Source organism: Sphaeramia orbicularis, chromosome 20 (assembly GCF_902148855.1).
Source record: "Sphaeramia orbicularis chromosome 20, fSphaOr1.1, whole genome shotgun sequence".
In the NCBI taxonomy this organism is placed as follows: Eukaryota; Metazoa; Chordata; class Actinopteri; order Kurtiformes; family Apogonidae; genus Sphaeramia; species Sphaeramia orbicularis.
The window spans coordinates 44,505,243-44,519,770 of NC_043976.1; the positions used below are offsets into that span (position 1 = coordinate 44,505,243).

The following is a 14,528-nucleotide window of genomic DNA, read 5'->3' on the forward strand; positions in this document are numbered from 1 at the left end:
GAACTACGGTATTGAAAGGACTAAACCCTGGCAAACACATGCAAAAAGATGCATCTCTGTATGAAAACTTGCATTTTTGGGTGTGTAGCTGCAGCGTGGAGGTTGTTTGACTTATCGGGGGGAGGGTTGAAGCAGAAGGGAAGGGTTGGAATGGGAAGGTTCCCCCCGTTCCTGCACAAACACACACAGGTACAGACGCTCGGAGGCTGCCTCTGCTGTTAAAATAGGTTAATAAGAACCCTGGTGCACAAGCGCAGCAGATTTTTTTTCTTTTTTTTCTTTTCTTTTTGACGCACTGGAAATGAGACTGAAGCTCATGGTGCCACTGAGAGAACAGAAGCCAGTGTTGATGCCAGGAGCACTGGGTTATATTTAGAGCACTGATCTGCAGCCAAAACTCCACGTGTCCCAGAAGCTCAGGTCAAAGCTGGCCTCGTCCCCTCGTCCACAGCTCACACCTCCATTATTATGATGGATCTTTCCGGTTTAATCAGAGGAAGTGTGGTTTACGGGTGTGGGAGGACAAAAACAGTAACATCCTAGTAGGGATGTAACGATACGAAAATTTCATATCACGGTTATTGTGACTAAAATTATCACGGTTATCATTATTATTGCGGTATTATTGAAACTGTGCTCAAAATGTTCAAAAAGTACTAATACACACACTGAAATAATTTAACCAAGTTGTATTTTGAAAAAAACAAAACAAAACAAAACAATAAAATAATCGGCACAATGTACCTTCTGTTGGCAGAAACATTCAAATATTAATCCTCACTGTAAAAAAACCCCGTAAAAAACAGTAATATCCTGGCAGCAGGGGTGCCGAAAAAATACAGTTAAATAACGGAAAATAACCGTCTCATAAAAGTACGGTAATTTTCCATAAGTAAAATACAGTTTTTTGCCCTAACTTTACATGAGATTTTGAGTATTTTTTTTTACTTTTTAATATTTAATAAAGAATATTTACATGTATTAAAACAATCAAATTCCCTATAAATACACATATATATAATTTTCAGTCAGACTCAGTTGTCCAATCTACTGATAAAAACTGTATTTGGACAGTTTATCAGTGCTTATACATGTTATACATTCAAAAAAATACATTTATTCAACATTTTTGTTGTATTCAACATTATTGACTAAAATTATTACGGTTATCATTATTATTGCGGTATTATTGAAATTGTGCTCAAAATGTTCAAAAAGTACTAACACACACACTGAAATAATTTAACCAAGTTGTATTTTGAACAAAAAAAACCCAAAACTAATAAAACAGGCAGAATGTACTTTCTGTTGCAGAAACATTCAAATACTAACATGTAAACATCAAACATACAAATGTGCACTAAAGATGGAACCTTATGGACATTTTTTGACCATTTTCCAGATCAAGTTTGAGTTGTTTTAGTTTTTCACAGATCGATAGTCTCTCTCTCTCTCTGTGCGCTTGGACTGGGTCTCTCTCTCTCTCTCTCTCTCTCTCTCTCTTTCTAAGTGCGGTAATCAAACACGGTTATCATGATAATTAGAATTTAAATGGTAATACTATCCATCTGGAATTTTACTGTGGTTTATTGTTATACTGGTAACCGTTACATACCTACATCCTATTATCGTTTTTCCAATCACTAGTCTCTTTTCCATTGGACGTATGTGCAAAACTTTACCCATATTTACTAATAAGGATGTAACGATTACCGCTATAACAATAAACAGCGTTAAAATCACAGACGGTTAGTATTACTGTTTAAATTCTAATTGTCATGATAACCGTGTTTGATTTCCGCACTTTTAGGGGAAAACCCCTATGGAAAGATCTGCTTTAATGTCAAATATTTGAGTATAGTTTTAGTTTATTACAATTTTAATTTTCTATACCTAATATTTGGAACCAATATTGACTTTTAAAGTCTTTGAAAAGGTTTGTTAAGCATCTGTGTGTTATTTATGCAATAAATTATATACATTTTTCAAATCGGATTTTATATATATATATTTTTTTGGTGTTTTTTGTCCTTTTGTGTTTTTATAGTAGGTTAAAGTGAAAAAAATAATAGACAGATGATATAGATGAAGCTGTGCTGAAAAAAAACATATCAAACATGGGTATAGTTTTCACCAAAACTATTGTTTATTGATGAAAAGTTTCTGCACTGGCAAGAGGTGTTTTTTCGTAGTTAAATTGGTCTATGACCCAAAACTGTACTGGAAAGACCTTTGAGTCCAACTAGAGTCACATGACCAAAACAAACAGATGTGGATGGATGTTAGAACAAGAGAAGAAGAAGAGTTTTTCCCAAACGTGTGTGTATGTGTGGACACAGCAGGAAACCACATCAGTTTAGAATTTAGGAGGAGATAGAGGAGGAAGCAGCATTGTAGATTCAAACCAACACAGATTTCTGTTCCTGTTTATGGAAGGACTGACACTGACATCTGCCACAAGAAAGAAACTCAGCAGCACAGCAGGGATTCAGGCAACAGTTTTGGCTTAATTCAAGATTTTTTTTTTCCTTAATTAAAGATTTTTTTTTTTTTTTTTTGGTTAACTCAAGATATTCTTTGCTTTATTCAAGATTTTTTTTGCTTAATTCAACATTTTTTGCTTAATTCAACTTTTTTTTTTTTTTTTTTGCTTAATTCACAATGTTTTTGGTCAATTCAAAAACAATTTTTTTTGCTTAATTTAAGAATTTTTTTGCTTAATTAAAGATTTTTTTTTCTCAATTCAAAATTGTTTCCTTAATTTAAGATTTTTTTTTGCCTAATTCAAAATTATTTGCTTAATTCAAGATTTTTTATTATTTTTTTTCTTAATTCAAGATTTTTTATTTTTGCTCAATTCAAGATGTTTTTGGGGGGCTTAATTCAAGCAACAAAAAAAAGGTCTGCCAATGAAACAAGTGAAAACGATCTTGTTCAGATTTGTTGGAATCAGATTTTCCAGATCTGTTGTCTATAAATCAGTTCTTATTTCTCACTGAAAAGTTCCTCTGTAGGTGATTCTGTCTGATTTTAAGTGTGATCAGATAGTTGGACTAGAAATGAAACAAATACACTTTGACAGATTTAGATTTTTTTCCAGTGGAACCAGCATTCTAGATTCAAACCAACCCAGATTCATGTTCCTGTTTATAGAAGGACTGACACTGACATCTACCACAAGAAAGAAACTCAGCAGCACAGCAGGGACTGAATGGACAAACCAACTTTACACACTTGTGTTTGGAACACATTTAGATAAATATGGGGACAGTTTAGAACAGATGGACCATGGAACAGAGACTAATGAGGAGAACTAAACTACAGACCGTCTGTTCATGGTTCCACTGCTGTTGTTCTGCACATGCTCAATCTGTCTCTCTCTCCTTATTCTGGTGAAATGCACTTGTGGTTGGTCTAGGATGTGGGGGAAGGCACCGATTTTTTCACATGCATTAGTGTAACCAAGGATGCACTGGTGGCACTGAAGTACAAGACCCAATTAGACAAATAAATAATCCATGACAGCAGTTCTCATTAATTATACAGACAGTGGAGGCCAAGGTATCTAAATGAGGCCCAACAAACTGAAAATATGTGAGGAGCAGACTCCGTCCGTCCACCGTGGTCCGTCCACATGAGGGTTTGGTCAGTTAAGATGGTCAGTCTGTTACATTAGACATGGACATATTGTTTTCTAAAGTTTTGTGACATAATTACGAAGCACATTCTGGTAACCTACTACATTATTATCCTCATATCATAACTGTCGAACTCCTAATTTAAAAACAGGTGTAAAAATATCCTAATTTCCAGAATACAGTCGTATCCACTGGTCTGATAATGAAGAACTGGAACATTCTGTGAGGTTCTACTTTCATTTGGGGTTTACGCACAAAGGCCAAATACTGAGACTATTAGCCCCGCCCACCAAATACTAAGTAAGTAAGTAAGGCTTTATTTATGTAACACTTTTTACAACATGTTACAAAGTGCTTCACATAAAGGGGAGATAGATCAAATCAAATCAAATTTTAAGCCAATTTACAGAAACCCAACAGAATCCTCCAGGAGCAAACACTTATGACTGGTGACAGTGTACTGAGCCTATTAGCCCCGCCCACCATCAACACATTAGCATTAGTCGTCCGCTCTGACAGAAGTGAAAGTTGATGCTTCGCTTGTTGCATTCGCTGTAACTGGAAACTCTGTCATCAACAAGGATTAAGGCTTAAGATTTATAAACTATGACTTTATTGTACTATTGAAAATTTATTTTCAAAATATTACAACTTTAATCTCTTAAAAGTACGACATTATTTTCTTAGAATTATAATTATTACCTCAACCAGGAGGTACTGTGATCACTTTGTGTGTTTGTTTGTGTGTTTGTGTGTTTGTTTGTTTGTTTGTTTGTTTGTTTGTTTGTTTGTTTGTTTGTTAGCAACTTTAGGGGAAAACTCTTCCACCCATCTTTCCCAAATCTTCCCCACAGATAGGCCTAGGCCCTGGGACCAACCCATTCCATTTTGGTCCCAGTAGGACAAAGTTCAAGGTCACAGCAAGGTCACAACATCTACAATTTTCCTATCTCTCATCATTGAGCAATTTTCCAAAATTCATCAAAAATTCAAAATGACTCCGATTAGCCTCCAATTTGATCCACCTGTAGCTTAGAACAATATCTTGTATCTGGCACAAAATTGTCCACATCCACTGTGGAATGTGGACTCTGTGGACATTTACATTTAACATTGAAAATCCCATTTACCACACATTTAAAATTAGAACTCAACTAATATTGATGTGAATTGAATATAATTTGACAGACACATGACTGGTACCAAGCTTCAACTGTTTCTGCTGTATGGAACAACCTGGAAACTGTGGAATTTAAACAGAAATAGTCGGTCCACACATGCACACCGTTCAGGGTGCTTGGCGGAGGTTTGCGTTCTCTGAACACTTGTGTCCTTCTGTGGCCCGTATACACCGTCGTACATCTCTATTCTGTTTGACAGTAGACATTAAAGCCATGGTCTTCTAGAGGCTGGGGGAAGCTGTGGGCGTGGCCTGTGAGTGGGTGATCAGTGCGGTCATGTGGAAGCTGTGAGTGGAGGTCTTCTCACCTGCCCTGGTTGATGGCTGCAGGGTCGGGGCCTGAGCAGATGTCCTCCATGACGTAGGGGTTCTGCTCACAGCTGACGTTCAGGGTGGTGTAGTTAGGTTTACACACAGTGAGGAAGTAGGGGGTGGGGTAGCCCGTCATCAGCTGGAGGATGTCCGTGATGAGCGCCGTCGCACACAGACCAAAGGCATGGACGCCTGCACACGGACAACACTGATGTCAACACCGTCCAACAGTCTGACTTTAGGGGGTAAAGGTGGACGTTTGGGTCTGTAAGGGTTAAAGGTGGACGTTTGGGTCTTTAAGGGTTAAAGGTGGACGTTTGGGTCTGTAAGGGTTAAAGGTGGACGTTTGGGTCTGTAAGGGTTAAAGGTGGACGTTTGGGTCTTTAAGGGTTAAAGGAGGATGTTTGGGTCTTTAAGGGTTAAAGGTGGAGGTTTGGGTCTGTAAGGGTTAAAGGTGGACGTTTGGGTCTTTAAGGGTTAAAGGTGGACGTTTGGGTCTTTAAGGGTTAAGGTGGACGTTTGGGTCTGTAAGGGTTAAAGGTGGACGTTGGGGTCTGTAAGGGTTAAAGGTGGACGTCTGGGTCTTTAAGGGTTAAAGGTGGACATTTGGGTCTTTAAGGGTTAAAGGTGGACATTTGGGTCTTTAAGGGTTAAAGGTGGACGTTTGGGTCTGTAAGGGTTAAAGGTGGACGTTTGGGTCTGTAAGGATTAAAGATGGACGTTTGGGTCTTTAAGGGTTAAAGGTGGACGTTTGGGTCTTTAAGGGTTAAAGGCGGGTGTTTGGGTCTTTAAGGGTTAAAGGTGGACGTTTGGGTCTTTAAGGGTTAAAGGTGGATGTTTGGGTCTGTAAGGGTTAAAGGTGGACGTTTGGGTCTGTAAGGATTAAAGATGGACGTTTGGGTCTTTAAGGGTTAAAGGTGGAGGTTTGGGTCTGTAAGGATTAAAGATGGACGTTTGGGTCTTTAAGGGTTAAAGGTGGACGTTTGGGTCTTTAAGGGTTATAGGAGGATGTTTGGGTCTTTAAGGGTTAAAGGTGGACATTTGGGTCTTTAAGGGTTAAAGGTGGAGGTTTGGGTCTGTAAGGGTTAAAGGTGGAGGTTTGGGTCTTTAAGGGTTAAAGGTGGACATTTGGGTCTTTAAGGGTTAAAGGTGGAGGTTTGGGTCTGTAAGGGTTAAAGGTGGAGGTTTGGGTCTGTAAGGGTTAAAGGTGGATGTTTGAGCCAGACCAGTCCAAGGCTAATAACCTATTAATAATCATCTAATTTTCTCTTTATTTTAGTGTGAAAAACATAAAATGACATTATGAAAATGTGAATAATCTGAAATTTATTAAGAAAATTAAGTTCAACTTCCACAAAACCGTACCTGAGCTCATTATTAACATAATTTGCTGATGACAGTGGAACTAAAAATTCACAAAACGTTTATTAACAGCCATTATATTGTTAACATTTTCTTAAGATGTTTCAGGTTAATATTCTTTCATGTTATTCACATTTCACTGTGAAGGGATCGTTTCTAAATGTAAATATTTTCATAACAAACATTAAACCAATAAAAATATTTGGGGTAATTCTTACTTTATATTATCGTCCTTATTTCTAGTTTATTCTTTTATTTTGAAGAGTTAGACTGAACCCTTTGGTGGGCCGGTTTTGGCCCATGGGCCACATGTTTGACACCCCTGGTCTAACCCAAAGCCACATGAGTAAAGTGTGTACCGACGAAGCGGACAGCTCTGCGGATGAACGAGTTGAAGTTACATCCAGCGGCGTTGATGTTGGCCTCGGCTCCGGCACCGCTCTTCCTCCGGGACAGACAGCAGAACAGGATGGCCTCTCCGATCATGATCTGGAAACACACAGAACACACGGAACACATGCTTAGAACCATGTGTGTCCACAGACACTGAAGGACAGACAGAATTAAGGTGGAATTGCACATCCATTCTGAGCCTAACTTCACCCACTGAATGGGTCTAAAAAAAAACTACCTCCACTAGGTTCAGCACTGGACAGCGCCATGGCTTCCTGTGCTTTATAGACAGGTTCAGCACTGGACAGCGCCATGGCTTCCTGTGCTTTATAGACAGGTTCAGCACTGGACAGCACCAATACAGCTCTGTTCAGTGCATTAGACAGAATGCAGTTGAGCAAATATATGCAGCCTGAAAAGAACAAAAAAAGAGAAAAAAATGGTTCCAACTCCCAGGTAGGAGCCAGCTCCAGTCACTCACTTGACAAAGCCAGCTCTAAGAGCTGCTGTGTTTGCGACCAGCACATCACTTATCAGAATACAGGCTTTAACCTCATCTACTAGCAAATGGAACTGACGTTTTAAACCTTTTGCCATTATTTTATTGAGCAACAAAAAATTAAACATATTTTATCTTAATGGTAAAAGATCACCATAATCTTCAAATTTAGAATTACATTTTAAAAAACTAACAAACTAAACTAAAATAAATTTAAATACTCATTATTCATATTCCCAAAACCACAGGGAGCCGCAGCAGAGGAATGAAAGAGCCACATGTTGATGACCCCTGGTCTAGATGATCCAGGGGCTCGTTTCTGCACTAGCTCGTTAAATCGTTAAGCCCAGTGCAATGCAAAATGTGTCCATTTAACGCATTTTGTGGTATCCTGTTTCTGGGCTCGCTCTTTGTTCGTTAACCCCAACACAACGCAAAATGCGCTATCCCGTTTCTGGGCTAGTTGGTTAAAAGTGTGCGCTCGCCTAGTTCCTCTTTCCAGGGCTGACTTTAACGTGGACCTCGGAGGTCTGCGTTAGAAGGAGGATGTACTCTTGTAGCGTCATTTCAGTTCATTACTGTCATGTATTACATTTGAAATATTATTTACATTTGAAAAAGAAGATTTTTAAAACAAGTTTGACAACATCTTTAATGATATCAGATTTTTTCCATGGACATTTTGCACTGATAAAAACTAATTTACCGAGTGAGGATTGATCTGCTCACTGAATTGTATTCTCTGTCAATTTATGGATAAATATAGATTAGTTCAGGACAAAGTGTGTGTGGCTTTGAGAGATGAATGAATGAATGAATGAATGAATGAATGAACGAATGAATGAATGAGAACTGTATGGGGCCAGAGCTAGTGAACTGGTGCCACACACACCAGTGTGTGTGTGTGTGTGTGTGTGTGTGGGGGGGGGGGGGGGGGGGGCACATGCAGACAGCGTAGGGGGTTCATCTATAGTCAGATGAGGGTGAGGAGGTCCGTCTAGACAGGTGAGGGTAAGGGAGGAGGTCCGAGCTCACAGATATCCTCTAATACATCTTCCTTCGAACCATAATACTGTCAGATCAGATGACTGGAAACAGCAGTAGCGGAGGCGTTCTTCTGAGTTAAATAGTGAACGCACCCGTTTTGCGCACCCTTGAAAGCAAATAGTGAGTGAACGATGGCTTAGCAAACGCAACGAGCGCAGAAAAGGATTTTGCATTCGTTAAGCCTCTGCGTTCGCCAACTCATCGTTTGCTCTCTATTTGCGCTGAAGGGCGCGCAAATGGCTGCGTTCACTATTTAACCCAGAAACAAGCCCCAGGTCTGTTGTTCCTCCATAGCAGGTAAATCTTTACACTGATGTCTTGTTCAGACCTCAGACTGGATAAAAGAACAGACTGTGTCCATTAGAACGTCCTCCATTTAGTGTCTGAACCCTTAAATGTGCAGTTTTACCGTCGGACTAACCAGATCTGACCACTTCCTGCTCCAAAAAGCATGGCTCAAATATTGTCTTTGATGGGTGACCTTCACTGGAGGTCTACAGGAACCAGTGGAGGCGGTGGTTTCATAAATGTGCAGATGTTGGCAGGTCTGTACGTATGAACACATTTTGTTCTGTGTGCGTTTGTGCTCATATTAGCAGTGGAATAGGTTCACATAGATGTAGAAGGAGGAGGAACGGGAAGGGGAGCCTCCATGATGGACAGACAGAGGGATTAGGAGTGCTTAGAGGACGGCCTCAGGGATCGGCATAATACTCCAACTGACACTCCGTCTCACTAAGCCGCACTTTCTGTGGGAAACGCAGACCATATTTTCAGTGCGGAGGTTATTCTTGTCAGTTTATACACATTACAGTTTTTTGTTCTAATATTTTACAGTATTAATAAAATCTGCTTTAATTTAGATATGATAAGTGACTGTTGTGAGCAGCCTGTTTAACATATGCTGATGTAGGACCGCCTCCTCTTTACTGCTGTCCGACTGAAATTAGCAGCTGTTTTTTAGCAGCAACTAAAGCTGCATTCAAACTGTAGGTAAATGTGTCCATATGTGACCTGGATCTGATCTGATACAGGCAGTCTGAACAGCACTAATCTGACCCAGACCACTTTCATATGTGGTCCTAAATCTGACCCAGACTATTTAACATTGGTGGCAACACCTGGGGAATCCATACCAATATTGGCACCAGCAGCCGTACGTCCGCACCTCAGACAGAGAGAGAGACCCTGTCTTATATACTATTTACTGTATGAATATTAGAACTGGGACAAATTTCCATCATTGCTGCAAGGAATGACTTTCATGGAAAACATGAGTGTTTTGGACTCGTTATGTTTATTCATCACGACCCCTGTTACATAAAGGTCTTTACACTACAAACACTGTTCAAAGATTGAATTATACAAATGTTCCGTGAGTTTACAGCTTTATTATTTCAGTAGGCTAGCATTTAGCATCAGCTCAACCATTCTTGCCTTTCCCCAACTCCTTACATGTCCAAATATGGTCATTTCTGCCTTCAATAACCTAATCCTGCCCCCCCCCAAAAGACTGTGACTGTAAACACAACTGTTTACTGGACGTTCATTCAGTCAACAATAGACTGAACAGGGACAGTGAGTGGTGAAGCACAAAAAAAAACAACAAAACCATCTTTTACTGATTGTGTCATCGCACTTTTACAGATATTCCATTTTCCACCAGAACAGAGACATTTTTCTTTTTGTTTTTTTTCTTAAGGTGGCAAGAACAAGAACAAAGTTTGTTTTGGACATTTCATACTTCAGATAAACTCCAGTGCAGAACTCCTGAGCAGTCCTGCACTTCCCTTTTATTCAGTCACACTGGAGTCTTTGTGTTGAGTTTACCGTTTGTTTCCTCTGGTCTGCCCCCCCCCCCCCCCATTAAAACAAGAACATATTAACATATTAGAGCTGCAACGACTACTCCAGTAATTCTAGTACAAAAAAATCCTCAAATCATTGTTTTTGCCTCAAGTATTCATTTAATTATTAATTTCGTTTAAGGAGCCACTTGTGTTCCGCCCTAAGGATTATGTTCTACACGGACTGTAAACAGTGACGCACGCGACTCAGATGACTCAAACTTAAAAAAACAGAGGCCGTTTCTCAACATGCGTTCTTGTCTGTTCTTCCGTTCTCATGAAACATCATCAGTCGTGGCCCAGTTACTGTTCCAACTGCAAGTTCGCATAAACCTAGAACCCATGGAATACCTGGATGTTGTTCTTGTCTGCTAGCTTAAACCAAGGATGCACTGGGTGGTGACTGGTGCAGACTGGGCTGGGAAATAATTCCCAAGATGCAGTTGATGCCGGCTTGACCTGGACCAAGGCAGCTGTGCCCGACTGAACCGACAACATGAAGTACAGTTTAGAAAAATATACAAAATGTATGAATACATGTAAATACTAGAACAAATGTATTGAAATCAAATCAGTGACACCAGTGATTTAAGGTCAATATGTTCTGGAACAGATGGAGTAAAAACAGCAGAGACAGGGAGGAAAGAACACAAGTACCAGGGATGCAAATGATTTATTAATCTACTAATCATTAGATGGCTGACCTTATCGATCGATTAACAATTATTGGATAAGCAGCGATTTTCCTGAGAACCTGAATTTCTTTTTCAATACGGCCTATAAGAATAAAAGCTAAATATTGTTTCTATACTTCATGAAAAAACCATGTCATATTCCTTAATGATTGATTTATTGAACCATTGGATACAGTCAGTGTTTCCTGTGGAATTCATCTGTTGGTGTGGCGGTGTGGAATGGGGGGGGTACATGCGAGTGCGTTTCATCGGTGTGTGTGTGTGTGTGTGTGTGGGGGGGGGGGTACTCGGCCACGTGTGCATGTGTGTTGGTTGGTAACCACGTGCGTGTGTCCCTTTCCGTCCTACTTCTAATACTATGGGGGTATGAGGCGGTGCAGTCCGTGCCCCCGCAGAAGTGAATGTGAAAGTTTTCACTCATTTATCTTTTCCTCACCTCCTGAAGCTTCGCAAACTTTAATTTGCATCACTAACAAGTACGCAACCGTTTAATTACAGATAGACTTGCATTCTTGGGAAGTACGTTCTCTGGGACCGTTCTTACCAAGACTGTACTCACCAAGTTCGCAAGACTGTACTCTGCGTTTCTTGGTCTTGAGAAACAGCCAGAGAATGGGATGTGATGTGTGAACGTCCACATCTGAAGGCAGCATGAGGGAAACACCTGTGTCTTCCACTCAACAGTACGCTAACATTAGCCCATTTAAGGTGATCACTAACTGAGAAACACAACAGCACCGGATAGAACGCAAGCTATGCATCTGTTATCGTCTGTAACACAGGTGTCAAACATGCACCCCGGGGGCCAAATCCGGCCCACCAAAGGGTCCAGTCCGGCCCTTGGGATGAATTTGTGAAATGCAAAAATTCCACTAAGACATGAACAATCCTTTTAGTTCAGGTTCCACATTCAGACCAATTCAATCTGCAGTGGGCAGGACCAGTCAAATACGATCATAATAACATAGAAATAATGACAACTCCAAACGTTTCTCTTTGTAAATGTAAATATTTTCATGTATTTACACTAAAACAAAGTATAATTTTGCAAAAAATGTGAATAACCTGAACAAATATGAACAAACTGAAATGTCATAAGAGACGTAAGTAAAATTTTAATAATATTCTGTCTGTTATTAAATGTTTTGTGTGTTTGTAGATCCACTGTGATCTGTAAGTTCTAATGAACATGTGGAAATGATAAACTGAGGCAGAATAGTGTTAAAATTACACTGATTTTTTCAGTTTGTTCATGTTATTCACATCTTCTGAAAGGATAGTTTGTAGATGGAAACCTGTTCATTATGTAAATTTACTTTTTTTGCTCTAAAACACAGAGAAAAGTTTGGAGTTGACACTATTTATATATTATTTTGTTATTATTGTACTGGTTCGGCCCACTGCAGATCAAATTTAGCTGAATGTGGAACTGAACTAAAATGAGTTTGACAGCCCTGGTCTGTAATAACGAGTCTCCATGACAGCTTTGATGATAAAATCTGGTTACTCGATTAATGGCTGAAATATGTGGTAGAATACTCGACTTCAAAAAGACTCGATAGCTGCAGCCCTAGTGCATACAGGTTCCTTCTCCTGGTGGAACCCACGACCATGGGGCTGCTGAAGATCTAGGCCCAATCCAAATTCACCCCTTGGCCCCTCCCCCTTACCCCTCCCCCTGTCCCTTGCACTTGCCCCTCCCCCTTTAACCCCAGTTCTATGGGGGCAGTGGTGTACTCATTCCTATCTGAAATGGTCCAACCCTTCCAGACCTGTTGCGTCATCATCAGTCGTCGATGTCACTATAAACAGATGTTGTAACTTTGTTTGGGACAGAATTCTCCATGTCGTCAGCAGCTGGAACCGTCTGTGTTCCACAGGCTTTGGTCATCTGTGTACCACTGTCTACCACAAACCACCGCACAAATGACATCTAAACACACTGAAATGACACTAAACAGACGAACACATTATTCAGTTATTTACGAAGTAAATCTGTTCATTTGTGTGCTTCTTTGGTCACTGCTGCTCTTTTTGACTGTGTTTACCTCCATCTGACTGATGATTGGAACTGAATTGTGGGAGATCCAACAGCGTTCGGGGTAAAACTACACTGAGATGGACTGTCAGTCTGTACCACAGGTGCCAAACATGCGGCCCAGGGGCCAAATCCGGCCCGCTAAAGGGTCCAATCTGGCCCGGAGGATGAATTTGTGAAATGCAAAAATTACACTGAAGATATTAACCATCAATAGTGTAAAAATCATTTTATTTCAGGTTCCATACATACACATATAAACCAATTAGATCTTAATTGGGTCAGACCAGAAAAAACCTGTCATAATAACCTATAAATAATGACAACTGCAGATTTTATCTTTGTTTTAGTGTAAAAAAAAAAAAAAAAAAAAAAAGAATGTTTACATTAACAAACTATCTTTTTACAAAAAATGTGAATAACCTGAAGAAATATGAACAACGTGAAATGTCTTGAGAAAAGTAAATGCAATTTTATCAATATTATGTGTATTCATCATTGTAATGTAAGTTGTAATGCACATGTGTAAACGATAAACTGATAAACTGATAAACTGATAAACTGATAAACTAAGGAAGAATAGAGTTAAAACTGCACTTGTTTTTCTTAAGACATTTCAAGTTGTTCACGTTATTCAGATTTTTAAGGAAATTATGTAGATATAAACATTATCATAAAGTAATTGTACTTTTTTCACTGGTATTATTTTACTGGTCTGGTCCACTGGAGATCATACTGGGGTGAATGTGAAACTGAACCAAAATGAGTTTGACAGCCCTGGTCTATGCAGTGTATTTAAGGAACATGATCCATATTCTGCTTTTAACTCTTACCGTCATTAATTTAAGCTGATTTAGATTCTTCAGTGCAAATAACTGTTGATGTGTTCACAGAGACTCAGTAAAAGAGAGCGCTGGCTTGCTGTCAATCGCAGTCACTAGAGACAAAGTATTGAAGGCTTTGCTTCATTTTTGTTAGCACAAAACGTGCTTGAGCCCATGGTTTTAGTGCGCTTACTGTGAACATGCCCTACAATTTGAATATGGAAATGAAGCGGTGCTGGGCTTCAGACAAGCTGCTCCGGTCCAGATGGGACACCGAGAACGCCTGAACACGGTTTAGAGTTAACCCACTGATGCTGATCTCCTGTGTTTACGGCCAGACTTCTGAAGGAGGCAGAGTGTGTGTGAAGTGACGGAGCAGAGCTACAGTGGTACACACACACACACACACACACACACACACACACACACACACACAAACACACACACACACACACACACACACACGGTATGAGGCTGTGCACTATTACTGTTCATTAGGGTGTTTTGTTTACTATCTCCCTGCGTCAATTAAAAATCTCAGTGCTTGTGTAATTACTTGCGGCAGCTTTCATGGTGTGCCAATAAGTCTGAAATATCTTCAAATAAAGATGCTTCTGGAATTCCATCTTTTGCAGGGGTGTCAAACATGCATCCCGGGGGTCAAATGCGTCCCGCCAAAGGTTCCAATCCGAC

At 39.8% G+C, this 14,528-nt stretch overlaps 1 protein-coding gene across 1 annotated transcript in view; it reads right to left on the reverse strand.

Annotated features, from left to right (window-relative positions):
* Positions 1-14,528, reverse strand: part of LOC115411557 (phospholipid phosphatase-related protein type 4-like) — a 53,481-nt gene that overhangs the window by 12,256 nt on the left and 26,697 nt on the right. The window contains 2 exon segments of the mRNA XM_030123745.1: positions 5,127-5,322; positions 6,852-6,981. Of these exon segments, the coding sequence (XP_029979605.1) occupies positions 5,127-5,322; positions 6,852-6,981 (326 nt within the window).